We start from the raw sequence: 27,314 nt of genomic DNA, 5'->3' as shown, positions 1-27,314 counted from the left end.
AATCCCGGACTTTGTGCAAGTGTACCTAGAAGAATTGATGCTGTTTTGAAGGCAAAGGGTGGTCACACCAAATATGGATTTGATTTAGATTTTTCTTCTGTTCACTCACTTTGCATTTAGTTAGTTGATAAATATAATTTATTAACATTCTTACTTTACAGCATTTTTTCACACCTGCCTAAAACTTTTGCACAGTACTGTATATATACACACACTTCTGTCTTCTTAATGGTTTATTTCCCTATAAAAATAATATTAGGGGCAATGTGACCCATTTAATCAAGTACCCAATAAAAATCAAATTAGAAAAAAAACCTGGGAGATGACAACAAATGCAGCCCCCCAGGAAATGAACCATGATGCAGCTATATTCTCAGCTCCCTCTATGTAGCAAGGGCCATGCCTGCAGCCGATGACATCATGAGCAGAGTGCAGGTGAATTGGAATGCTGTGCAGGGAGGGAGGGTGAGAGAGAGTGTTGAGGGGAGAGCGATCTCAAGGCTGTCGATTTTCAAATAGGCCACATACAAGGCTGCCCACACTGGAATACACAGCACCATGCAGCTTTCCTCAGCCATGCATTTCAACAGCATGCTTTAACTTAGGGACTGTGTCCTTAAACGTAGGAGAAAATATGTGATGGAAAGGGGAGAAATAACAAGGTAAGAAACGGGGGAGGTGTGTGTGTGTGTGTGTGTGTGTGTGCTTTGCACTAATCAGTAAGAGCTGGTGTGCTTGTGAATGTAAATGCTGTATTATGTATGACTGGATTGTTCTTATCAGACCTCCTTTATTTCATGTCAAAGAAACACTGTTTAGTCCCTGGTAAATGTCAGTTCAAAGTTACTTTCAAAGTCTGGTGCCAACAGGCTTGTTCTTAAAGATTTTTGCTTGTTACCTTTTGAACATAGTGTTGCACGGACTGACTATAGTTCTATCTGCTCGAGGAAATTCTAATGCTGTGGACTCAGTGCTTCACTTTTCATTTATTTTAACTTTCTCCTTTTTGTCAGCGCTCTTAAAATAATTTTTATTTTTACCCTGCCAGCTTTTCACTTGTGGCTTTTAAATATGGCCATACCACTGCTCTCTGTCATAGTAAAGGGGGATAGTTAATGTAATTTCCCCTTGTTCCCATCATCACGATATGGACAAATTAGGGTGCATGGTGTAGGGTACATACAGGAAGAGCAGAACAAAGGGTCTGAGTAGTGTAGCTTTATCCTTTTTAGCTGTACATGTCACCTGACACCTCCAACACTGATTTAAAGTGATTATTGATAATCATTTGAGGGTTAAACCATTTGATACGTAAAATAATCACCTAAAATTTAGACCAGAAAAATACACAGTAGTAAAAATCAGAGCAGAGCAAAATCACCACATGCATTCACTCACTGCCTTGTGGTCTGATCAACTGTTGTCTTAAATATATTTATATGCTGACCGCTCATAGACAGAAGATTATTACAGGCCAGCCAATCAGATGGCTTCCTTGTTTTTAGCTTGGTCATTTAACTGATGTAACTTGAAAAAAAAAGCACTGTTTCAGTGACGTTGAACATTTTAGATTTCCTGTGAATTGTGCTTTAGTCAGCAAGGGGACTGAGAAACACTGAAGCCAGATGTGTGTGTGTGTGTGATTGTTTCCATTGTCTGTGTGGGTAGATGAAAAAGAGTATTTTTTTGTTTGTTTTGCTGAAAGTTTAGAGAGACGAGGTCGGACGCAATTGAGATTTTTGTGTAATTTCAAAAACACTACCAGTGCTTAAAATGTTCTTTAACCTTCTACTGTTGAAAGTAGTAACAATTTTGCAAAGCAGTCAACAATATTGGTTTTGTAACAGTGTGTTGATTATTAAACAGTGTGATAATGTGGTTACATTGATTTTATATTTGTGTTCAGTTGGACCACGTCGTTGGACACTGCTGTACAAAACAGTGCAAACCATTGTGTACGATATAAAGCCATTAACTATTTCAAGTGCAGGCACTGCTGAAACAGCACAGTTTGACCCATTTCATCAAATTGCCAGTCTCTGCTTGTGAGAGTACTGAAGGGCAGACTTATTTTGACTGTGACTTTCAAATAGGACACAGACAGTGCTGCCCACACTGGAGTACACAGCCCTAAAAGCTAAATCAAATTATTACATTAGTTTTATTGCTGCTGTTGAACATGATTTGTCTGTGGTGCCGTATAGTAAGCATGGTCTGGGAATAACTCAGGACTAACCATGTTTATAGTTAATGGTTTTAACCATGGTGTAACAGTTATCTATGAATAAGACACTACCATGGTGTGGGGTAAGTCCTTTAAGTGCCGAAGTATTTTCTAACAATACATAGAGACTAATGCTTTTAAATGAAAGCGCAGGAAGGAGACAGCAATACAGTTTGGTATGTTAGGCATTGTTAAAGCAAAAACAGCTTGTTTAGAATGAAAGCTGATTGTATTCTATAGCCCAAGTAACCTACGTTTCTATGTAGTGTGTTGCACCTCAGCCAATATTGTACCCTGTTCATATCAGCCCTGGCAAATTCTTCAGATCCCCATTGACTTAGCCAGAGTTTTAATCCTTTAAATAAAGGCACCTGTCCCATGTGCAGGAGTCACAGACACCTCCTAATGTGAATTTACTGGGCACAGTAAGTGGCCATTAATTGGTTAAAAATATTGTATTGGGTTTCAGGATTCCATTAAGAACCACTTAAAAGAAACAGGAAATGTGGTGTAGTGCATGTGACAAGATTTCGGATTGAATTCCACTGTGTGTAACCTTTGTATTGGCTGAGCTCCACGATAGATCCCTCCCCAGTATTAAAATCAGGTTCACTTTAGTAAAAAGCTCTACTCAGATCTTTTTGTTACCAGACCAGATACTCCTATTAACATATTGTATTATATCATACAATACCGATTTCATGAACAAGCATCCCTTTGAGCTTTATAAGGTAACAAATCAACAAATGTCTAGACTGCTATCTAAGCTAATGCTTGTGTTTTCTGTACTTAAACATATTTGCTGTGCTCCAGATAGAACATTGTATTGAATTACAGAGGAATGGCACATGAGAGCTGCACTGCAGCACTTTAATTAGGTTCTTGGGATAGCCAGGAGTGCTTAAGTGGCTCACTCCAATAAACAGGGCAAAAAACAATGGACAGCATAGTACCTTTTAAAGGCTATAAAGGTTTTCAACAATACAAATCCTAAATGGTATAGTATTTAACGAAACATTTAATTGAGAAATGGCCTGTTTTGGCATGATCTTGCATGGATTTTTAATTTTTTTTTTTTATACACATACCAATTTATAACATTGATGCATTGTAAACCACTCTAATTAAATACTGTATTTGGAAATTAAATTAATTTGAAATAAATATGAAGGTTTAAATATAAATATGTCTATAGTAAGAATTTAGGGAGTAAATGAAAGCTTGAAACATTTCAGTACACAACATAGATTTACAGCCTTGCCTGTAAGTGAGGATTCGAATGTTGAGTCTGTGCAGTGCTTTACAATCACAGCTTGTGTTTTCTCGTTGTCATAAAGGTGTATTCTTGAGCACTTGCATTGCTGGCTTTAATTAGTACATGAGGAAGCAAGATGTTCCCTAGAAGCTGGGTATATCATTTAGTTATAAAAATGAAAGAAATTGCCTTTTTCTGTTTTATGCTATATAGATAAAGTAATCCCCTCCCAGACCTTCAGTAGCAAAATCTTTACCTGTAAATAAGTCAATGGAGAAGAGTGCCCTTAAATCAAGCTGTGCTTTATTTTATTTTTTTGCAGTCTACCTGAAGAGGTGGATTTGTAATGATTTAATAGCAACTAAAAAAGCGTTGAGCCCTGACTTAATTTTTCGATGACTTCAGAAAAGAAACGGCAGTGCCAGCTCTTCTAAGCTAATGACTTCTAATCTTTCCTTTCACTGCCCATCACTGATGCTGGCCAGGAAGACCTCAAGCAGTAAGGATGAATGCTGGATGGCAGATGTGAAGCAGCATTAAGAAGCAATGTTGAAGCCATGTCATTGTTTATTTATTAACCACTTTAGCCAAATGGTACCATATTGACATCTTAAAAGGAACTGGCGAGCCTGACACAATGCCATTAATGTTAATGCCACTGCTATCTATTCTGCTGATGATACAAGACTGGGATGTATTTTATACCTTGATGCCTCTGTGACTGAATTTACCAGCGCATACCATTTGTTGAAACAGATCTTAGAGACTCATAAACAAATTGATTAATTTTCCTCCTGTTTTTTTTCTGTATACCAAAGTTCAAAAGCTAAATGTACACTAAAAGCAATAACATTCCTGTACAGTATCTTACTGTAACAAAAGCACTGTTTGTAATGATAATTGCTTCGTGAAAAACTTTAGTACTTCAGTTTAAAAACCTACTTTAGCTCTTGTGTCACATCTTATACATGTGGTCCCTTTTTATTTTCTGTCTTGGCTCGTTTTATGAATGTGAAATATATTTGGCTAGATCTTTATCACAGTTTGGACTATGTTTTTATGCTGTGCTTTTCAGAAAAGAGCTCAGGGCTTGAATTTCAGTGCGGAATCGCGCATTTTCCAAGTTGCTCCCGCATGTCTGCAACTTTCAGTGCAGGGAAATCCCACAGAGATATTTGAAGACACCAAGCTACTGTATTTTTCACCCAATTTAGAATGCCTGAAACGCTACAACAATCTATAAAGAAGTGGGTGTCAGTGACGAAAGCACTATGGGCCACTTTCAGAGTAGTTCTGGTTAAAATAAATAAATAAATAAAAGTAGTGCTGCATATTTTAAGTGCCGCAAGACTTTATTCTCTTGTATGTGATTCTCGGCCGCTACCTTTAAGCATTATAGAAACACTCATAAAACTCAGCCCCATTCATTTTGGGGTGCCAGCACACTGAAGGTTACGCACATATTACTCAGGCACCCAAAAGCCACCTAACTGGTTTGTTTAGCCACCTAACTATGGCTTGTTTAAAAGTACAGACTCTGGGCTTTCCAAACACGTATTCAGTGTGTGTATGCGGTACTCCTAGCCGGAACTACGACTGCCTGAAGTTAAGCATCTCATCGTGTGACAGAGTTCACAGCTGAGGTTTCATTTTGAGTCTACTGCTCCGTCATTGTAGCAGCTAGGCTGAAAGGGGCGGTATTGCTGGAAAGTTTAGAAGCTCAGCATCCCCCCATGTTCATTTCATATTGAGGTTCAATGGTGCAGTGTTTTTTTTGTTTTGTTTTGTTTGTTTTTTTTAGCCATCTATGATTACAATATATATAGCAGTTACCAAACATGATTTTTTTTTTTGGAAAAGCGTTTTTTTTTTTTTTTTTTTTTAAAAACATATATTCTTAACTCTACCACATATACTATGCCTGATCATGTTGCAACATACATAATATGAAATCAGATTTTGTGGCCTTTTGTTTGATATGTTACATGCGTGCAGTACAAACTAACCAGTAGTTAAACCGTGAAAAACAGGTGGACATAGGGCTGAGTGTAAAGAGTAAAAAAAAAGGAAATGGAGCTCTGGTTTAAAAGAAAAGCACCTTTTTCTTCTGCTGCATGCAAAAACTTCATTTAGCTCTGTCTCACAGTGATGAACAGCTGTTAGGTCTCCTGAAAGCAGCTTTTTTTAAAGCAACACCATTGTGAATGATGTGTGAATGATGATGCAGTAAACTAAAGAAGTGCCTTTTTTTTTCTTTTTTTTTTTGCCATTTCGTCTCTAAAATTTTGGAATCCCCCCCCATTGGCTGCAGCTTAGGGGGGGAATCCCCCCCAGCGCACAAAAATGAAATTCAAGCCCTGGGGCTTTAAAGTTGTCTCAGTACAGCTTCTAGGAACTGTATACTGTAGCTTCAAACACCGCCCGCCCATATACAGTATACTAGGCTTGATATAACAATTGGGATGCATAAAAGCATGTACAAAGAGCATCACCGCAATATTACTTTACTCTCCAATATAGTATTGTGCAGGAGACGCATTTCACAGTCAATTTGTGTTTCCTGAATGGCTCACCTGCTAAAAGCATGACTGCACCCAATGATCTTGAGCGGACAGCCGCTGGGCTGGCACTCAGGGGCTACGAGGATGCCCACTGAGCTGAGGAATATAAAGTGTGCTTTCTATCAGGTTGTTTTTGCAGGGAACAGTAGAGGCAACGTTCTGGCAATACTACAGTTTAGCCAGCACATAGCTTGCACACACGCTTACCATCTGTTATCTCAAATGTGCCTGCTTCACGGCTTACATTAATAATAAGGAGGCTGTGTGGTCCAGTGGTTAAAGAAAAGGGCTTGTAATCAGGAGGTCCCCGGTTCAAATCCCACCTCAGCCACTGACTCACTGTGTGACCCTGAGCAAGTCACTTCACCTCCTTGTGCTCCGTCTTTCGGGTGAGACGTAATTGTAAGTGACTCTGCAGTTGATGCATAGCTCACACACCCTAGTCTCTGTAAGTCGCCTTGGATAAAGGCGTCTGCTAAGTAAACAAATAATAATAACAGTGCATCCTTCCCTCAATAATATTGCCCTCCAATCTGTATTGATTGCCTTGCATCACTGCAATATGCTGCAATGTAAATGATCTGAACCTCCGGGCCAAACACACTGCATGGGAATATGAGCTTGTGAAATATACTGCAGGACTGAAAAATACATTTTATAGTGTGTGCATAGTAAAACCTACCTGGCCATACAAATCATGTACCTTTAAAAAAACAAAACAAATTTGTGCATGCAGAAAACATTGTGCAATCCATATAAAACAATAAAACATTGTATCGGAGGTAATACTGTAGCATATCCTTAAACAGATACAACCTTACAAGCATTTTAGTCATGCAATGATTATGGGGATCATTAACTTGTTTTTATAACAACTTTTTACAATCCAACTTCAAGTTAATTTAGTTTAAAGTTTTACATTTGGCCATTTAGGTAGTTTTCATGATCCTTTTTATTTAGTTCTTTATAATGTTAAATGTGTGTGTTAATTTATTATTTTTATGCAGAAATGCTCAAATAAACTTCAATTCAATTACAGGCATTTCAACTAGAATTTGTTCTCATTTCTGATGTGTTTATTTTCTATGAGAAAAGTTTAATACAGTAAAACCTGTTATTCCAGTATCACTTTGGGCTGGAAACCTGTGCCGGATTAGGGAAGTACTGCAAAATCTAATACTGTACCTAAAAAAAATAAAGGTACAAGTTACTATTTTAACATTTTTGAATTATAAATTTAGAAAAGAAAAATCACATGACTTGGTGCTGGACTGTACAGTGATTTTAGGCTGACAAGACTTATAAATAATGTCAAATTCCAGAATAGACAGGCTCCAGATTATGTAGAGTCACACCATTAATTTCAATAGGGATTTGGTCGAGACCCCAAAACAGTGGCAAATTAATCAGGATGCCAGCTCGGGCTGGATTCGATTTTTTTGTTTTACTGTAGTACTGATTTTTTTTTTTTTTTTTTTTTTGGTTTTTAACATAATGGAGGTTCTTCAATGTAATCCAAGACTTGTGCCCTGCCACAGCCACTCATAAGTAATTGTAGGCCACATCTACAGTATTGAGTAGCAGGGATCTAGACTCTCTCTCTCTCTCTCTCTCTCTCTCTCTCTCTCTCTCTCTCTCTCTCTCTCTCTCTCTCTCTCTCTCTCTCTCTCTCTCTCTCTCTCTCTCTCTCTCTCTCTCTCTCTCTCTCTCTCTCTCTCTCTCTCTCTCTCTCTCTCTCTCTCTCTCTCTCTCTCTCTCTCTCTCTCTCTCTTTTGCAGGACACTCCACTTTTAATGGAGAAGGCTTGAATGGTGCAAGTAAGATGATGGATTTCCTAGAGGAGCCTATCCCAGGGGTGGGAACGTATGAAGATTTCAATACTATCGACTGGGTGAGGGAGAAGTCAAAGGACAGAGACAGGCACAGAGAGGTGAGTAATAGACACTGGCCACAAGATATGCCTGCCTGCTGCAATGGGGGCACAAGGATGACCTGCAAAGAAATATGGGGAAGCAACCAATTCAGTGGCTTGAGAGGTAGAGGGTAAATAGCTTTAAGTTATGCTACCTGGTAGCTTCAACACTTATTAGCCCTGTTCAAAATACCAACAATTACAATGTAAAGATTTTGTCCTTTCACCCATTGCAGTCTTTATGAGGTCTTTAGCATCTTCTACCATCTCTTACCTGCACTCTCAGTCACCCAGGGGTATCGACCAAAAGATTCAGTTGATGACATTCAGTTATTTTTTAAAACAACACTAGTGAGGTGATATATTAATCATAAGTCTAATGATATGCTGACTTGAAATCAATCACAATTGATAATCAGTACACATCAAATTAATAATTAATCTCAATTAAACCTGACTGTTAGGTTCAACAAAGAACTCTTACTATTAACCATGTCATCGGCGCATCAGCAGGTTGTACCTTCAGTACAGTAAGCGTATGAATCTGGAGTTTAAGGAGATGCTTATGGATAAAATACAATAGGGTTGAATGTCACGCCTACATTTACGCTGCTTTTCCAACTATGGAAACATCTTGTTACAACAGGTTATTGTGAGGATCAGAATCTGGGGGTGTATGGTGTATGGTGTGGTCAAGGTGGCACACGTACATTTTGACATGTGCATACTGTGGATATTCAGTAGGTCATGGTGATCAACCGATGGTTTTAATGTTACATTAATAGTCATGGCGAGAAAAGTGTCTTACTAAAATACTTGTACCATTTTGACGCTTTCCCTTTAGACCAATTGAAGTGAAAAATGTTTCAGTTTTTAATGGAAGCATGCAGAAAGAAGTCCTCCTAATAAACACGTATTTCAATATACTCTGATGTTGTTATCCGCTCTGTGGATGAAATTCCCTGCAAAGGGGATATAGTGGAGGTGACAGATTGTGTGTACTTACGGGTCTTGCACATTCACATTCGCCATGTGTCTGGAAAACCGCTTATCCAATTATCATTGAACTTGGTATTAATAGTATTTAGCTTAAGTTTTTGAGTATTATGGATGTGGTAAACTTGCTTTCTAATCACCTGTATATCATGGTCATCACCTTATTCATTCAGCTCTAATTTTGAAGCAGCCATGGGGGTGAATGTATGTTATTAACTTACTCGTTTACTGCTGTACAAATATATTCTCACCCTTTCTCCTAATGATTCAATTTTTCTTGCATCTAATGTAAAACAATAAAGTAGTCTTTTCAGTGCAATGTAATCCTTATCAGAACCCAAAGGTCCATCTTAATCATGGCACTGTGAACTTTTATATTCTCTTGTTAAACATTAAATTTTCTCAATGTGTAACCAGGTGCTTAAATTGCGGTATAGATTAGTGGATTCTTTAAGCACCCACATAGCTTTGTAGTTTAAAATATGGAGATTCTATAGTTGGTGCATATGAGTTTTAAACCATTGCCAGCATTGTGAAGCACGAGTGTTTCTTCAGTAGGGGCAATGTGCAATGAGTACTGTATCTAAATAATTGAGTTCATCTGCCTTATTTGCTTATTTTTTTCAGATTGCAAATAAAAGCAAAGAGTCAACATGGGCACTTCTACAGAGTGTGAGCGATGCTTTCTCTGGCTGGCTGCTGATGCTCCTAATTGGTCTTATGGCAGGTACAAACACCACGTCATTTCTGTTTCCCGTATTCAGAGTTTCACCCTGTAGAACAAGAAAACATCAGTTGTTTCCTTTTTGCCTGGCATCCTATTTAACTGCCTTATTGTGTGCCTTTTTTTTTCCAATGAAATACACAGCTTTATATTCCTGTGGAAATTCTTATAGTTTCCAAAGATTACATTCAACTGTGGTGTGTATTGAGGGTATTGTTGATTGTTAGTGTGAAAGAGGGGGGTAGATGTCCGTTATGATCGGGTGGGGGGGAGGAGTGAATACTGAATGGCTGGGTGTCGAGAGCCCGAGTGTGAGTAGCACGAATGTGGAGTGGCAGCTTGTGTTGAGTGGGGGCGGGACCATGCAGATTAAATTCCAAGCAGGGCCACAGCTCGTGTCTCGTGTCTATTGCTATTGTCTGTGTCTCAGAGTACCTGCTGGAGAGTGCCACCAGGGGTTTACGAATCACCGTGTTCATTAGCTGTCTTAGTCTTTTATTTGCTTCCAGTTCCTGTTCCATATTCTTATTCATTCAATAAATACTGGCTTGAGCCTTCCGTACCCAAAGGGTGACGTTATTCTACAGGCTAAAGAAACCCCAGTCAATATGACTAAAAGGAATCGCACAGGAGCCATTCTAGACGCCCCCCTCCCCACTACAGAGCCCAAATGCCAGGTTAATAATGTGGGGATGGGGGGGCGTTGACTCAGACAGGGGCTGAATTACAGGTGTAGGCCGCTAAATTTTATGTGTTCTCTTCAGAGGAGCCGGCCATGGTCATGAAGTATATAAACAAGATTTCTCTGTTCAATATTCTTTATTTCCTTGGCACAGGTTTATTGCTTTTGGTTACAGCATTAGAATACAGAGCTCAAAGACATTCACTCGACATACCTCGTGGTAACGATCTCTCTCCCTAGTTCCAAGACACAGCTGAACTCAAAACAGTTCAACAGCCATGTCGCAGTACGTAAGGTCTTCCAGTTAAAGCTATAGTAGTATTAGCTGCGCTGTACAAAACAGTACCAACATATTTATTCATTCAAATATTTTCACAAAACAAACATTAAACTTTAAAGCAACAGTGTGCAATGCAAAAGCACGTCATGAAAAGCCACATATGTAGGTGAAAAATGATACATTTAAAAATATATATAAAGACATGAAATTTCCAGTACACTAAAATAAAGAGATTTACATAATCTCTATAAGTAAGAAATTGCAGTGTCCAGTGTGAAAAAACAACACAACATGATAAATTAACATCCAAAGTAGCACTATAGCATTGAAATGTTCAATACAAAAAGTGCCTGTTACAAGCTCTTGGAGTGTCTAAACTAAAAAAATATATAATAATCTAAAATATGCATTGTAGCGTAACAGGAAAGTGTAATCAATCAGACTGCCGAGTCTATATCATCTGATCCGAAACCACCAAACTCCACGTCTTTGTCATCTGAACCTTCATCATTGATTACACCGTGTAACAAATTTTTTATTTTTTTTGGTTCCTGGGTAGTAAGTGTTATTTCCTAATTGCTTATGCCTCAAAAGTATAGAAAATGGCTATTATTCCCCACAAACTTTGCTTTTGTGACCAGGACAGTGATATTTTGAAATTTACCTATTTCCAATGAGAAAACGGGCGAATTTGTGTCTTTTCGTTCACATAGTCAGAAAAAAACAACATATGAATCCAAATTAACATGTATTTATACTAAAGTAATACAAAAATGACTACAAAAGATTTAGAAGTGAGTAGTTTTTCGAGATTTACGATTATACTGTAAATCACTTTCACGAATCAGCCCCCAAATGTAGTCTCCCATCATGTTCTCGTTATACTGTCCTTGGTAGCGGCTTTCAAAGTCCAGTATATCCTGGTGGAAGCGCTCGCCTTGCTCCTCCGAGTACGCTCCCATGTTCTCCTTGAATTTATCAAGATGAGCATCAAGGATATGGACTTTGAGGGACATCCTACAGCCCATTGTGCCGTAGTTCTTCACCAGAGTCTCAACCAGCTCCACATAGTTTTCGGCCTTGTGATTGCCCAGGAAGCCCCGAACCACTGCGACAAAGCTGTTCCAAGCCGCTTTCTCCTTACTAGTGAGCTTCTTGGGGAGTTCATTGCACTCTAGGATCTTCTTTATCTGTGGTCCGACGAAGACACCAGCTTTGACCTTTGCCTCAGACAGCTTAGGGAAGAAGTCTTGAAGGTACTTGAAGGCTGCCGACTCCTTATCTAGAGCTCTGACAAATTGTTTCATAAGGCCCAATTTGATGTGCAGTGGTGGCATCAGCACCTTCCGGGGGTCCCAGCCGTACTCATCATACTTCAAGGCGTCCAGCAAGGTCTTGATGCTGTTGTAATCCTCTTTGAGGTGCACCGAGTGAGCCAGGGGAAGAGACGGGTACTTGTTACCATTATGGAGCAGCACGGCGTTGAGGCTCCTGGATGAGCTGTCAATGAAGGACAGTATAACGAGAACATGATGGGAGACTACATTTGGGGGCTGATTCGTGAACGTGATTTACAGTATAATCGTAAATCTCGAAAAACTACTCGCTTCTAAATCTTTTGTAGTCATTTTTGTATTACTTTAGTATAAATACATGTTCATTTGGATTCATATGTTGTTTTTTTCTGACTTTTTATGTGAACGAAAAGACACAAATTCGCCCGTTTTCTCATTGGAAATAGGTAAATTTCAAAATATCACTGTCCTGGTCACAAAAGCAAAGTTTGTGGGGAATAATAGCCATTTTCTATACTTTTGAGGCATAAGCAATTAGGAAATAACACTTACTACCCAGGAACAAAAATTGTGTTACATAGTGTTATACAAGCAATTGTCTGAATCATTAATGCACAGAGCAACTACTTTTTCACGTGAGCCGCGATATTTCCCCTCGGACATTATATGTGCATGGTTATTAAAGACGTGAAATTAATGGTGAAAATCAGCTAACAGTTTGGGGAAAGGGGGGATGCAATTGTTCAAACCGGGGCGTTGACTCGGCAGAATCTGGTAAATAATAAATATGGAAGAGTTGTCCAGCGCAGGTCCACGTTCTGGCTGTGCGAAGTCGCAAGTCTTCACTGGGGCTTCTGAAGGGAACGTCACATTGGCTCTGGCACTCAAAACCAGCAGGGACTGTTTCTCCTCATCATGCTACAGCCGAACCCTACTGGCCAAGCGCCGTGTGAGCTCAAAAGCAGACACCTGCAGGGCTGGTCTTTGTTCTCCAGGCGCCTGTAGCTCATAATATAGATATTTTTGTGATTGACCACAGTTTATTTGTTTATTTTAAATGGGTATAAAACAGTAAAAATAATTCCATCCCAATGAAATGCTTGATGCACATTCAAATGTATTCATAAAGCTAATGCAGGAGTGTCTATTTTTCATGTTACTGCATGATGCTTTTCAAGGTTCCCTTGCTGGTCTGATCGATATCTCTGCTCACTGGATGACGGATCTGAAAGAGGGGGTGTGTCTCTCTGGGTTCTGGTTCAATCACGAGCACTGCTGCTGGACCTCCAATGAGACCACGTTCATCGAGAGAGACAAGTGCCCTCAGTGGAGGAGCTGGGCCGAGCTCATTGTCGGACAGCCAGACGTGAGTGCCTTTCAGAATACAAGCATATCATAAGAGAATCATACAGTGTCATAGGCTGGCTAGGATTCCCCAATGTGCAGCCAAGGTGCTTTCAACTTCCAGACTTATTTTATCTACATATAGCGCCATCTGCTGTTTTTGTGTTGTTGTTGTTCTTTTTTTTTTTTACCTATTTAGTACATTCTTCCGAAGTTCAGCCATTTGTACATTTTATTTTAATATAGCATATTGTTGTTTACATTTACATGTACACAAAGTAATTGTGGACATCTTTCATTTGGTGTCAGGCTCTAGTTTTTCTTTTCTAATATAGCATTTGTTTCCACTAAACAGCCAGGTAAATGAAAATATCTCCAATTATTATTTTTTTTTTTCAATCAATTTTATTGGGAATGTTTATAAACAGGACTTAAAACATTCCACATTATTGCAAATAAATCTACAAACCGTTCAAACTTGCACAACATTTACCTTTGATTGTGCTCCTGGCTGCTTTGTTTTTTGTGACAAAATCTCAGAAGCTTAAATATTTTCTTTCCGCCTTACAGGGAGCGTTTGCCTACATAGTCAACTACCTGATGTACGTCATCTGGGCCCTGCTGTTCTCATTCCTGGCTGTGTCCCTCGTCAGGTCTTTCGCTCCTTATGCTTGTGGGTCTGGAATCCCAGAGGTAAGACCTGGTACCTGCGCACTGTTACTGCAAAGGTGGAATAACCAAAGCAATACATCATGGTCACAAGTCTGCTGTCTTGTTGCATACATTTTCCAGACTATGATTCTGGTGAAGCCAATTTGTGCCAGCACACAATAGTTCACTTCCTGTGTTGCATGTAATAGAACCCCACCTGAGCCCTAGGCTGCCCATAGGAAACAAGTAAGACCACGTGGGGTCTTTTCACCTGTAACACAGGGTAGAGAGCCAAGGGCTAAATATGCAGTTCTTTATTTGGTGAACTTATAGTAAAATGTTGTACTGAGATGTTAACAGAATGCACCTACAACTGCCAGTAGGTGGCGCTGTTCTAATGTGTTTACAATGTCAGTTCAAAACACAGACCTGTAGAGATTTATAAAAACAGTCATCTGCTCTGAACAGACCAGATTTTAGTTAGGTTTCTTGCTCGATGTATTACTTGTAAAACTATCAAGTGGGCCCTGTATTTCCATTGGGGTCTTTCTCGGTGCAGGAGTGGGGTGGGGGGAATAACCTGCTGATGTTACAATGATGTTGTATTGCTGTCCTGTTTTATATCTAGTACTATTGCTGCAACATATAATCGATCAGACATAATTTGTTGACATTAGTGTACTGAAAACCTTCCACCCGAGTAGTCAGATTTATTCATAATGTATTACCTGATGTCTGAAATAAATAAGTGCTACTATCTACTGTACAGAAAAGTATTTCTCTCCATCGCTGGTAAAGAAATAGACAGGGTTCATTTTACTCCTGCTATACTGTATTTCTTTACTGTAGCAATTTAAGCATTCAAACATGAGAAATCTGTGGTCGTCCCAGCATTAGATAATATATAGTATTGTGTTGTACAGTTTGAATTTAATAATGTCATTTCAAGCCATCCGTGCATGATGGTATCTAACGTGCAAACGGTTTGAGAGTTAGCAGAATGTTTGTTACAGAGCCTTGTTGCTCACCTTGCTCTTCAGATTAAGACCATTCTGAGTGGCTTCATCATCCGGGGGTATCTTGGGAAGTGGACTCTGGTGATCAAGACCGTCACCCTGGTTCTGGCTGTGTCGTCGGGGCTCAGTCTGGGCAAGGAGGGACCGCTGGTGCACGTGGCCTGCTGCTGTGGCAACATCCTCTGCCACCTCTTCACCAAGTATAGTAAGAATGAGGCCAAGCGGAGAGAGGTGAGGGCAGGGGGGCACTCTGGGAGGCTTGGACTGACTTCTTTAGTTATTTAGGTGTGGATTCAATGCAAAAGTTCAGCACCTCTGTATGATGTACTTTATTTTCCTGTTCTATGAGAAGCATTGCAATAAACTAAATTATAATCCACAATAATAATGCTTTAAAAAGCTATGGAATTGTAGGTCAGGCTTCAAAATGATCAGAAGTTTGGTAGCTGATATATTATTATTCCTGCTTTTATACAGATACACATCTTTTTGCTGCAATAATGAAGAGATGGCTCAAATTATTATGTCTATTTACAAATCCCAGCTTCTGCAAAATGTGTAAAATGTCTTCAATTGCTTTGTTTCAGGTATTGTCTGCAGCAGCAGCGGCTGGAGTCTCAGTGGCTTTCGGTGCCCCTATCGGAGGAGTCCTGTTCAGCCTGGAGGAGGTAGGGTGTTTGTAATGTTTTCAACTTAATGTGGCATTATACTGGGTTAAAGAATGGGAAAGAAAATGTCACGGGGGGGGGGGGGAGAACAACAACACATCAGCAGGGTTCATAGAGTTCAAAGGGGGATGTATTTTTAGATTTGCAAGTGTTTAGATCATTAAAATTGAGCCCATTATGTGCAGCTGATTTATTTTCCCTGTTTCCAGGTCAGCTACTATTTCCCCCTGAAGACCCTGTGGAGGTCCTTCTTCGCCGCCCTGGTGGCAGCTTTTACCCTGCGCTCCATCAACCCGTTTGGGAACAGCCGGCTGGTGCTGTTCTATGTCGAGTTCCACGCCCCCTGGCACCTACTGGAGCTCATCCCCTTCATCATGCTAGGTATCTTCGGGGGCCTGTGGGGGGCTTTCTTCATCCGCACCAACATAGCCTGGTGTCGCCGCCGCAAGACCACCAAGCTGGGCCGCTACCCCGTGCTGGAGGTGCTGGTGGTGACAGCCATCACAGCCATCATCGCCTTCCCCAACGACTACACGCGCATCAGCACCAGTGAGCTCATATCAGAGCTCTTCAATGACTGCGGCCTGCTGGACTCTTCCAAGCTCTGCGACTACATCAACGACAACACCACCAAGACCACCGACGACCGCGCCGCCGGCCCCAACGTCTACACTGCCATGTGGCAGCTCGCACTGGCGCTCATCTTCAAGATCTTCATCACAATCATCACCTTTGGCATGAAGGTGAGCACTTGACAAAGTTAACGCTGACCAGTACTGGAAGGAAAGCGCAGAAACCAGGACCAGAGGACACGGTGGGAAATTAAGTGCAGATAGACAGATAGATAGAGGGAAATTAACACTTCTTCAGACAGAGGGTCAGGGTATTGAATGGGCTACCTAGTCATGTTGTAGATGCAGAATCACTTGGATACTTTAAGACCAGGAACTGGACAAGCATAGATGGGTGGAATGGTCTCATTGTTTGTAAATGTTCTTATATTGTTAATATACAAGCAATATCTGGAACGCAGCCTGCAGTTTTTGTTTATAACATCCTGCTGTTGCATGTAGTAGCAGGGCCACACCTGTTTAGTTTAAATGCCTTAGTAGTGACCTACAGGGGGTACATGTTTATTTACCCAACCCCTGTCTAACCCCTGTATATATTTACATAGAAAGGGTGGGTTTGCAGTTGTCATAGATCTGGTTTAAATATGTCTCTTCTGTTTTGTGCATTTAGGTCCCATCAGGACTTTTCATCCCGAGCCTGGCTGTGGGTGCAATAGCGGGCAGGCTGCTGGGAATTGGAATGGAACAGCTGGCCTATTACCACCACGACTGGGTCATCTTCAAAGGCTGGTGCAGCCCGGGGGCAGACTGCATCACACCAGGGCTCTATGCCATGGTGGGAGCAGCAGCATGCCTTGGTAAGTAGCCAGTCTATTCAGTGTCTTCTCCCTCCCTGGCCCCAGGTGCTAATATCTTCATTAACAGATCCAGCTCTTGGGAATGATCTTTAAATTACAGTTCAATTACAGTTCTGCTAACTCTGCTATTCCCCTCCACAAAGGAATGGAGTGCCAGCTGTTGAAGTTGTATTGCTGCTGAAGTGGTTTGTATGTCCTTATATTCTGTTCCTATAGCCCTTTTACCACTTAAATGCTTTTGAAGGAAGTTGCGTTTGTGTAACTTTCCACATCGTGCATTTACTAAACAAAGTTATTATGTCAGATTTAAGACAAAGGTCTAGTAGATTTGACTTTTACTATATATACAGTAATGCTTAAATTCAGAATATCCTCTGATGGTTTGACCTTTTGCTGTCTAAAGCCACTATGGTAGAGCTGCCGGTTTAGAGGAAGCTCAGTTCAGAAATGAACAGAAGTGGGCTGTGAGTGAGACAATTGGAAGAAATGGGAAGTGGGGGATCTGCAAAAATCGGTCAGATTTGGTTAAATTCTGCATCAGAATATGATTCTGAAAAATGACTGCACAGATTCTCAGTAAGCTGTCATTTGTGATTACACTGTATACTATCATTTTTTTCCCCTCTATCAATGTTGATATAGTTCATTTAAGACTGTAGTTGACGGTATCTTGTTTCCCAGGTGGGGTGACCAGGATGACCGTGTCCCTGGTGGTCATCATGTTCGAGCTGACCGGCGGGCTGGAATACATTGTGCCTCTGATGGCTGCGGCCATGACCAGCAAGTGGGTGGCAGACGCGATTGGCCGAGAGGGGATCTATGACGCCCACATACGTCTGAATGGATACCCCTTCCTGGAGGCCAAGGAGGAGTTTACACACAAGACCCTGGCCATGGATGTGATGCGGCCGCGCAGGAATGACCCGCCGCTGACCGTGCTCACACAGGACGGCCTGAAGGTGGAGGACGTGGAGACTCTCATCAGTGAGACCACGTACAGTGGCTTCCCCGTGGTAGTGTCGAGAGAGTCCCAGAGGCTGGTCGGCTTCGTTCTGAAAAGAGATCTTGTTATATCAATAGGTAAGAGTCTAATTCTTCAGATGTGCTGCATCATAGAGTTCCAAGGTAGGGAGCATGTGCAAAGAAGAGCTGTATAAATGGATGTCCCACCTGACAGATTAAACACAAAATCCAGTAAAAACCCTGACTGTCATCCAAAACCTTTCTATACACAGAGGGGTGGTCTTAGGATGTGGGCTACCCTTGTTCTGCTTATTTCCCAGTTCTGTATGTCCCTGTTTCCCTTTACTTTTATACTGTACAGTGGGATGTGAAATTGTCCTCAGACATAACTGAGGGAAATACAACTTTCTACAGTGTATCTGTGAATGTTTTGGGGAGACATTTGGTGATTGGGAGGAAAACAAAGCTGTGTATTATTTCTAATTTGACACTAGCAAGATGGCTCGCAATAGTTACATCTAAAAACTGTAATACATGTAATTTATTTTTTAAATACCACTTGGTTAAGTTATGTGTCTTAAAGTGTTAAAGAACACCCTGCAGTTTACAAGAAACACATTACGTTATCTTTGAGTCCTGTGTTGTCTGTATCTCAGTGTTTTAAATGGATTGCCCACTCTCAAGGTCAATTGGGAAATACTTTACTCAAAATTTACTCAGGAGTGTTCGCCTGGAAAAGAGAATGTGGCTTATAAGGATCGCAGTGTATCCAGATCAAGCATTGTTGCATGAAAGAGCGTGATCTGGATACACTGCACTTTACAAAACAGTGGAAAAGTGAAAGAAAACTAATTCCCTAGTTTATTTGTTTATGATAACTACAGATATCAAAACAATTAAATATATTGCTGCGATATGGACAACACGGGTAAAGGTAAAGTCATAGCCTTTTTTTTTTTTAAAACACTGCAGTAGGTTCTGTGTGCTTTTTATACAGTCTAAATCCAGTTTATTATGACTCATCTAAATTTAAAAAGAGAAAGCCTGAAGGCAATATGTGCGTTAAGGCAATACAATTTAGCTTTGTCTGGTAAAAGGCTTTTTTTGAAGATCAAGTAAGGCTTCTGCCTAAACAAAAAGGTGTGGTTCTATACACCGTGTTCCAGTTCAATCTTCTTATCCATTGAAGCTCAGTCTGGCCCCATCACAGTTATTTAGATAAGAGCTGCACAGAACTGGCCCTTTCCACGCCATGCACCACCAGCTTGGTATTCACCCCCTTCCTGTGCCCTGGCTTCCACACATTCCTGCTTGTTGTTCACATGACTGAGGTGGTGTCTTAAACTTTTTTGCTTTGCTGCTGCCAGAAAACATTAAAACCTTTATTGCCATAAGGCTTTGAAACCAGATGATCTGCATTTTGTTCATCGGTATGTTAAATATAAATGATCTGCAGTCCATTAGCAGTGTATATATATACTGGTATTTTAAAGACGCCTTACCACATACGTAGTAAAGCCACTGTTTACAATAAAAAGGGCTATTTTGTTTAGTTTTAAAAATGAAACATCTAGCATGAAAGTTAGCCTCTTAAGCGTATTAATGTTTGACAAATAATGATTTAAAAACTGGCCTGTGGGGCCTGAGTAGGTGGGTCACAGTAACAACATTGTCCCTGCTGAAAAAAAGACTGAAACTATGTAGTTATGCACCAGTGAAGCTAAACTCGTTGCTAATTTCACATTGTTTTAACCATTACATATCGATGATACACATCTTTTTCACGTATCCATTCAATATGGTATGCCAGTCCCCTTTGATTGTGCCCCCAGTTCACAAACTCCCATTTCTAGTTTTATTTTTTAAATTATTTAATAAATCTCTGATTTGGGTCAAGTACTGTCTCTGAGCTGTGAGCTGAGCAAGTAGGCTGAGGCAGGCTCTTATACATCAGTTAGCATAGCTGTACACAGACTCAGTATTGATTGTTCCTTTTATAAAATGAGTGGAGTAAGAGATATTCACATATTTATCATATTTATCATAATTATAAAATAATTATTACTATTATTTTCTTTTGTTTTATCTTTTGTAGTTTAAAATAAAAATATGTTGATGGATCTTTATATATTTGCAAGTGTGAAATGTGAACTTGGTGGTTTCTGCATAACTTCCACTGGGTAGTCCGCAGGCAGCTAAAAGAGAGCCAAAGGGAACTAGTGTTTCAATCCGGCTATTGCTACAGAACCTTACTAACATAGCCACTATATAGCCACATTTTATAGCACAGCGCTAACATTTCTCCAGAATTCCAATCAAGTTTAAATAGATCTTGTTAGTAAAAGTCTCAAGCAAGCAGGAAATTTGTTTCAGGCACGAGAGACTAAAAGATGTTTTTCAGAAAATTGTACAGAACCAGTCCATTGATCTCAGCAAGTGCCATCACAATGCAGTTTTGTTTACAGAAGTACTGTACATAAAGTGAGCTTTTCCTCTATCTTTGTCTTTACAGAAAATGCTCGAAAGAGGCAGGATGGTATTGTTAGCTCTTCAGATATTTACTTCACAGAGCACATTCCACCACAGCCTCCCAGCAGCCCAGCAACGCTCAAACTGCGCAAAGTCATGGACCTGAGTCCCTTCACTGTCACCGACCACACGGCAATGGAGATTGTGGTGGACATCTTCCGCAAGCTGGGCCTGCGCCAGTGTCTGGTCACTCACAATGGGTAAGAGGCAGCCCAGGGGCTCAGTGAGTGGGGTGGGGTGATCATCAAGCTTTAGAGACACCTATGAAACTGCATTCCTACGTGGGCTCCGATTGCTCTGTAGTTTGAGATCCACAATGTTGTCCAAAGAACTGTGAATTTGTCTTAACTGTGGATTTGTTAGTCAATTGCTTGTTTTCCTCTCTGAAAGTCAATCACTTTGAAAATCAGTATTTTATGTCATTGAAATGTCAGTGTTTCGAGTTCATTTGCGTGACTGGTAGCTGTCAACACTTATTTTGTAATTAATTCCTGAGATCTGTGACATGTACATTTTTGATCTTTTCAGTGATATTCGGCAGTCACGTTTTGAATGAATATCAGTTGAATTGCAAATATTTTGGGATAAATAACTCAAGTGGTGAATCTGTGTCTAAAGTAATCTGCAGTGGATTATTTTCACCAATTTAACACTGATTTATTTATGCTTGTTTTTTTTATGGAATATGAAATAAACTAGTAGACATACATTTAGACAAATCTTTCAATGCTGACAAACGGTTTATCTGCTGGACTAATTATCTTTAATTTTCAAATTTGACATTGCTACTCGCATCTTAAGAACCTCTTCACACATAGGTACACTTAATAGCGCAGTATACAGTTTGTAGTGACTGGGACAGATTAAGGGAATTAACACTTGCATACCAGGAAGAGGGGTTAACATCGATTCTGAATTTGATTAAACTTTGCATGGTCTTTAGTAATCATGCCACATGCTGTACTGTGAAAGTTTCAGGGCTCATTAGCTACTCTAGTGAAGTTCTCTTGGGATCAGCTTGTTGTATTCTTTAGTAAACTGCCTGTCCGTTTGTTATGAGCTGTTATTGTACATATTATAGATTAAGGCCACGGTGACCTACTTTGTCCTGGTAATGACACATGCGCTTCAATTTTGCAAGAACATATGTATATAGACCTTGTTTTTAATTTAAAAAAATGTCTGCTTCCTTTCAGCCGCCTTCTGGGAATTATCACGAAAAAGGACATATTAAAACACATGGCCCAGGTAGTAAATCAGGACCCAGACTCCATTCTTTTCAACTGAAGTAGCCTCCCCTTCACTGTGACTGCACACAGGATGACGGGATACTCCCACTAGCTTCTTTTCATACAGACTGGTCAGATTAATTGCACTACTTTATCTGTGGGAGTGTCTTTTCACCTGGGTTCCTTTGTGTCGAATCGAACACAGCATCACCTGTACAGGGGACCCATACTAGCCACTGTGGTGCAGCCGATCCTGAATAGAAACATGACTGGACATGATATTCATTGCTGCGTGATCTCTGTCCTGTCCTTAACATATCAACTTGAAGAGGTCGGAGCTGTACAGTAAATCAGGGTCGGGCACTGCTGATTTCCTCTAATGTATGTAAACAATGAAGGGACAATACAAACCTGGTATATAATGCGGCATTGACAGCGGCAGGATGATTCTGGGACTCGATACTGACAAGGGAAGGCATCTCTGGTTAAACTTCCCAGGACCGTGCTGGTAAATTCCCGGGTGTGAAAGTGTTTGTGTTTCATCTGTTAGACCTGGTTTGTTGGAGGCACGCACTGGCACAGGTTGGTTTTGTCTGAATGCTCTGCAATTTCTGAGAGTGCATCAGCATTCACCATGCGTCTTGCACAAGCTGCACAGTGCAGAGCAGTTTCATAAATCAAGAAACTAAACTGTGATCCCTCCATCAGTAATATTATTTGATCTATTTGACACCGAAGAAGGAAAACTAATTATACAATGGTTTTGAGAAGCAGAATAAACTAATGTATTAGTCCAAAATCACTGCACATGCACTGGTGAAAATAGATTCTCTCCGAGACTGTGAGTGTAGCGCTGCTGTCCTAATAACAGTTGCACAAGCAGTTACTGTGCTGGTGGCACAATTAATTATCACCAGAGTCAAAGTCTACAAAATGTAAGATTATAAGGGGCTTGAGAGAATGATGACATATTAATGAGAAATGTTTTTTAAAGACTTTAAACTTGAGCCCAGATCCAGGGGCAAAGATGTGTTATTAGTGGTAACAGTAAATACCTGTCTAAAAACCAAGCTGGTTCCCAGCACCTAGTAAGGATTTACATTAAAATGTGCGCTTGGGACTGGGGACATTGTCTTAAAAGGGTTCTACTGTATTGTTATTATAATGAAGCATATTTTCACTTCACGCTGGGGGATTTCTGGCAAAGGCAAAATCTAAACAAATGAAAGTGAGAGATGTGATCCAGCACGCCCCCACTGCCAGAACAAAGGCAGAGCCTGCGTGAGTTTGTAACTGCAGTCAGAGCCAGCTGCATGGATCTGTTGCATGTCACTACACTGTAAAAAGCTCTTTCCTAACTCTCCGTAGAACCTTTTTATCTTCTGTTAATTCCCTTGTTAAGGAGCTCTCCATCTGGTTATACACAATCACAACGACACTCTCAGCAGGAGTATCCGTACACATTATTATTTGCAGGGATGTTGACTTCAGTTTATTAAGTCATAGTCAGCAAGGATACAGTCAGAGGAATATCGGAGATAATCTAAATGTGCAGATCATTCCCAGGATTGCGTTATCCCCTACATATGTATTGCACTTTTCAGGTGTATATTGAGATGTTATAGTAAGTTTAAACCTCCAACTTCCTGGCAGAGTATGTTTGGTAATGTGTAGTGACAATGAGGACTTTAAACACTTTCCTTCAAAACCAATAAGGAAGTCCATAACGACACAGAGAGAGAAAGAGATGTGGTCCTTGGTTTTTGTATGTGCAGTGATTTTAGTTTTTTTTTTTTTTTAGCAAGTCTTGCCATGAACCTGTAGGTAACCAGGTTCAATTACCACTCTGCAGTTAGTTTTTTTTTCCCCAGGATGGCGCATAAACATATTTTAAAATATTAGGGCTGTTATCACAATTTTTATGCTGAATCATTCCATTGATCAAGACTGAATAGCCTGGATGAATCCTTAAAAATTAAATGAATACCTGTGCTAACTGAGAAGATGCTGTTTATTTTATTTTGTCCTTTCTTGACCCTGTTCTAATGGTTCTGAGTGGTGTTTTTGGTGCTCCAATGAAGAGTTGTATTATCCCTCTAGGATTGTGATAAGTATTAGTGATGAGAATATAGTGCGCCAGTACATATCACACTGAAGCTCTATTTTGAGAACCACTTATCATGTTATAAAACTTGTGATAAGTTCTTGAGTGTATAGAGCAGAGTGACATATTTTCATGAGTTTTGGTCTCGGTGACTGGTTGGGAAGGCATATTCTGAACACCATTCAACAAAATCGAAAACCTTCAGCTGTTCAAATGAATGTAAATGATTTTAATGAAAGGTCTTCTCACAAGAACAGTCCAGTCCCTAAATGTTATCCATTTCCAAGGGATGATGTACATCTGGGAGTTGGACAATCCACTCAGAGCCTTTGTTGTTTACATTTGTGTATCCCTAAAGGAAAAACCTAATAAACTCCAAAGCAATAAAAAACCTCATGAAAAAAATAAAACCAACAACAAAACAATGAAATGCTATTTGAAAGATTTTGTTCTTTTTGCACCTTTTTTTTTTTTTTTTGTTCTACAGGACCCATAAAACTTTGATAATACAAAGTATCTGTTGGAACATCTAAGTGTTACCAAAACAAGCTATTAAATAGTAACATTTCGATTCCTTTTGACAGATATGTAAAAGAAAAAAATCTTTCTTAATTCCATATTCATCTTTGTTAAAGTGCCAAGTTCCACCATATTTGAGGGCGAATTGGCTTTAGATCCTTTAATATCCAACTTGACAAAGTTATGAGATGAATCAGTAACTGATTCCTCTCATTTGTACATTTTCTTATGTTCTTCTTATTTAACTCGGATGTGCCAGCAAGACCGTTGAGTTCAGGTTTGAGGCGAGTTCATCCTATATTTAATCATGTCTGTCGAGTGACAGAAAGTGGCATTCTGGAAGTACTCTCTAATTTTATGTTTCTGTTTATTATCTATGTCTAGGTATAATGTAACACTTCTAAACCTAATTTGTGTTGAGATATGGATTATTTTTGTGTATGTTAAAAATCCAATGCAAATGTGTGTTGTAACATTCCATTGTAATATACAGTATTGCATCCTCTGTGCATGAATGTGAATAAGAAGGCATAATTAAAGACCATTACCTAATCACCTTTTTAATGTATTAAAAAAAAAAAAAAAAAAAACTTGCAGTAACTATTTCGGACTTGCTTTGCTTTCTTATTTTCTATTACAGGTAGTTAAAATCTGAAACACTATAGAAATAGAAAGTTGCAGTATTAAATAACTGTGTTTCAGTGACATACCTTTGACGTTACAAATCTTTTATTACTGTTCATACCAATTTTAAATATAGATTTATATGTTAAAGTCAATTCAACAGCTCAGGAGAACTGAACGTCAGTGGCCGTCCTCCGATCCCTTGACCAAGCCAATTGTCTCTTTACACCCAGGAGCTCGACAGCAGATTTCAGCAAGCTACTGGCACCTCAAGGACAAAAGGCAAGCTCACCAGGCGCCTGGCCTTTTATGGTCCACTGTAGCACGATGCCAGTTTTGCATCCCTAATCCACAGGAGCAACAGAACAATTGCAACACTCCTTATGGAATCCCCAGCGCAGACCGTGACCTTTGCATAGCCAGGATGCAAACCTGCTCTCCCTTGACTATGACTTGCCCTGCACATCATGTGACCAGGCTTTTACCAGGTGAGCCACTTGGGGACCAAGTAAAGTCTTGATCACTACACCCAATTATTGTTGATTGGGTAACTGGAGACAGTCTGGGCTATTGAACAAGAACTTTGATGTTTTCACCCAAGTTTTATAATATTTAATCGCAGAGAATATTGCATGCTCCTCAGGGGAATCACATTGAAATTATTTGAGGGTGTCAATACCTGCGGATACTTGCAACTGTGACGACACTGGGAAAGGACATTATTTAGCTTAAATTATTTGAGAATCTGGGATATATATGGAGGCACATGTCTAGGTATGCCACACGTTTACCTTTCAAGAGAACTACTTTTTGTGATGAACTTTGTTTCAGTAAGAATATTCATAAACACAAAATATCCCTCTTTAACCCACTAATAAAGTAAACTGGTTTGGAAATGGACATTGCATGTAATTCTCTGCATGCAAAGTCTTTAAGCCACTGTGGGAAGAAATACTTGTCATTGTTGTTTGTTTTTTTTAAGGTTCGTTAAGTTCAGTGGGGAAAAATAAGTGTTTATGCATTCAGGAAAAGCTAACAATCACCAACAGCAAAGTGGCTGGATACACCCAGCTTCCAGCTCTTCCTCTGAGACAGGGAGTTGAACTTCATCAAGAGGTGCATAGGAGTCTCTGAGGCAGAACAAGCCACATTAACATAACTGAGCAGAAAATGATGGTGTCCTGCCAACGCGTGCACTTTCTAGTTTAAAGACAGCTGTTCTATACCAATTGCATTTGATTTCCCCAACAAGTAATGATTCCCATTAAAACAACAAAAAAAGACATATTGAAGGTTTACTACATACCTTAAGAACGCTAGTCACATTTTGATGAAACTTGAAATATTATATCAGATCATTCAAAATCCACACAGAGACTGCATGCGTTTCTTCATTGTTCCCATAATTACAGGTAATACACAGTAACCCACACTTGACCTTTTTTTGTCCCTGGTGTTTTGGTGTTAAACAAGTTGGTTCAGTTTGGTTAAAAGAAAAAAAAATCTAGAGATTCAAGATCAGGTCTTAATAACAGCGTCACTGGATGCTTGTTACATAATGAAGAGCTTTGAAGATGTTCTAAATAAACAAGACATTTCATCAAAGAAATCATGGTTTTATTTTACAGAAAAAATACAAGTGAAAAAGTGCCATATCACAGACACATACATTTACAATCAGTAAGTGGTCCCTAAACATTGTACATTGCTACATAAAAACACAGTAAAAGACGAATGAAAATTAAAAGCACCCCGTGTAAATTATAATTGAGATTAATATAAGACTGCTGAGAACTTCATTTTGTCCTCACATTTATGAAAAAGTAAGTACTACAGTTGCATATCCTGAAAGTCAGGATATGAAATGATTCAGTAGAGGCTCGTTTCACTAAATGCCTAGACTGACGCAATATGTTTAGTTTTAATCACTGATTTGTAATATTACAATGGGTTCAAAAACTACTTGGAATATTAGCTTTTTTAAAGCAATTACTCATTTTAATTACATTATATATATATATATATATATATATATATATATATATATATATATATATATATAATGTAAAAACTCTGAACTAATCTGATCTGTTCTCACTAGTTGGTAAAGCCCAGAAAACACATGTTCAGTAATTTTGGCAACCTGTTAATTCAGGTTTCACTATAACAGAAAACTGTAAAACTCCCCCAACACCAGACAAAAACACAGAATTGCTATCTTACAAGTTATAGAACAATAATAAAATAAAATAGATTCCTCAATCATGTCTTTTAATCTAGAGTTAGTCATCAATAAAGGAGTGTTATTT

At 39.5% G+C, this 27,314-nt stretch overlaps 1 protein-coding gene across 2 annotated transcripts in view; it reads left to right on the top strand.

Moving 5' to 3' along the window:
- Positions 1–26,575, top strand: part of LOC117412376 (H(+)/Cl(-) exchange transporter 5) — a 38,060-nt gene extending 11,485 nt beyond the window's left edge. Inside the window, exons 1-12 of one of the 2 annotated variants that reach the window (XM_034020717.3) lie at positions 516–662; positions 7,819–7,970; positions 9,576–9,675; positions 13,108–13,295; positions 13,844–13,966; positions 14,965–15,171; positions 15,528–15,608; positions 15,818–16,351; positions 16,851–17,037; positions 17,719–18,117; positions 20,513–20,729; positions 21,726–26,575. In XM_034020717.3, coding sequence (XP_033876608.1) covers positions 7,863–7,970; positions 9,576–9,675; positions 13,108–13,295; positions 13,844–13,966; positions 14,965–15,171; positions 15,528–15,608; positions 15,818–16,351; positions 16,851–17,037; positions 17,719–18,117; positions 20,513–20,729; positions 21,726–21,816 — 2,235 coding nt within the window. In that variant the 5' untranslated portion in view covers positions 516–662; positions 7,819–7,862 and the 3' untranslated portion in view covers positions 21,817–26,575. Of the gene's footprint in view, positions 1–515; positions 663–7,818; positions 7,971–9,575; positions 9,676–13,107; positions 13,296–13,843; positions 13,967–14,964; positions 15,172–15,527; positions 15,609–15,817; positions 16,352–16,850; positions 17,038–17,718; positions 18,118–20,512; positions 20,730–21,725 lie in introns of those variants that run through there. The other variant, XM_034020716.3, reaches the window with a different exon arrangement.
- Positions 26,576–27,314: the final 739 nt, after the last annotated feature.

The sequence above is a fragment of the Acipenser ruthenus genome, chromosome 16, assembly GCF_902713425.1.
Source record: "Acipenser ruthenus chromosome 16, fAciRut3.2 maternal haplotype, whole genome shotgun sequence".
NCBI lineage: Eukaryota > Metazoa > Chordata > Actinopteri > Acipenseriformes > Acipenseridae > Acipenser > Acipenser ruthenus.
Note: the sequence above shows the minus strand (reverse complement) of the source record. Positions and strands in the feature narration are given on the sequence as shown.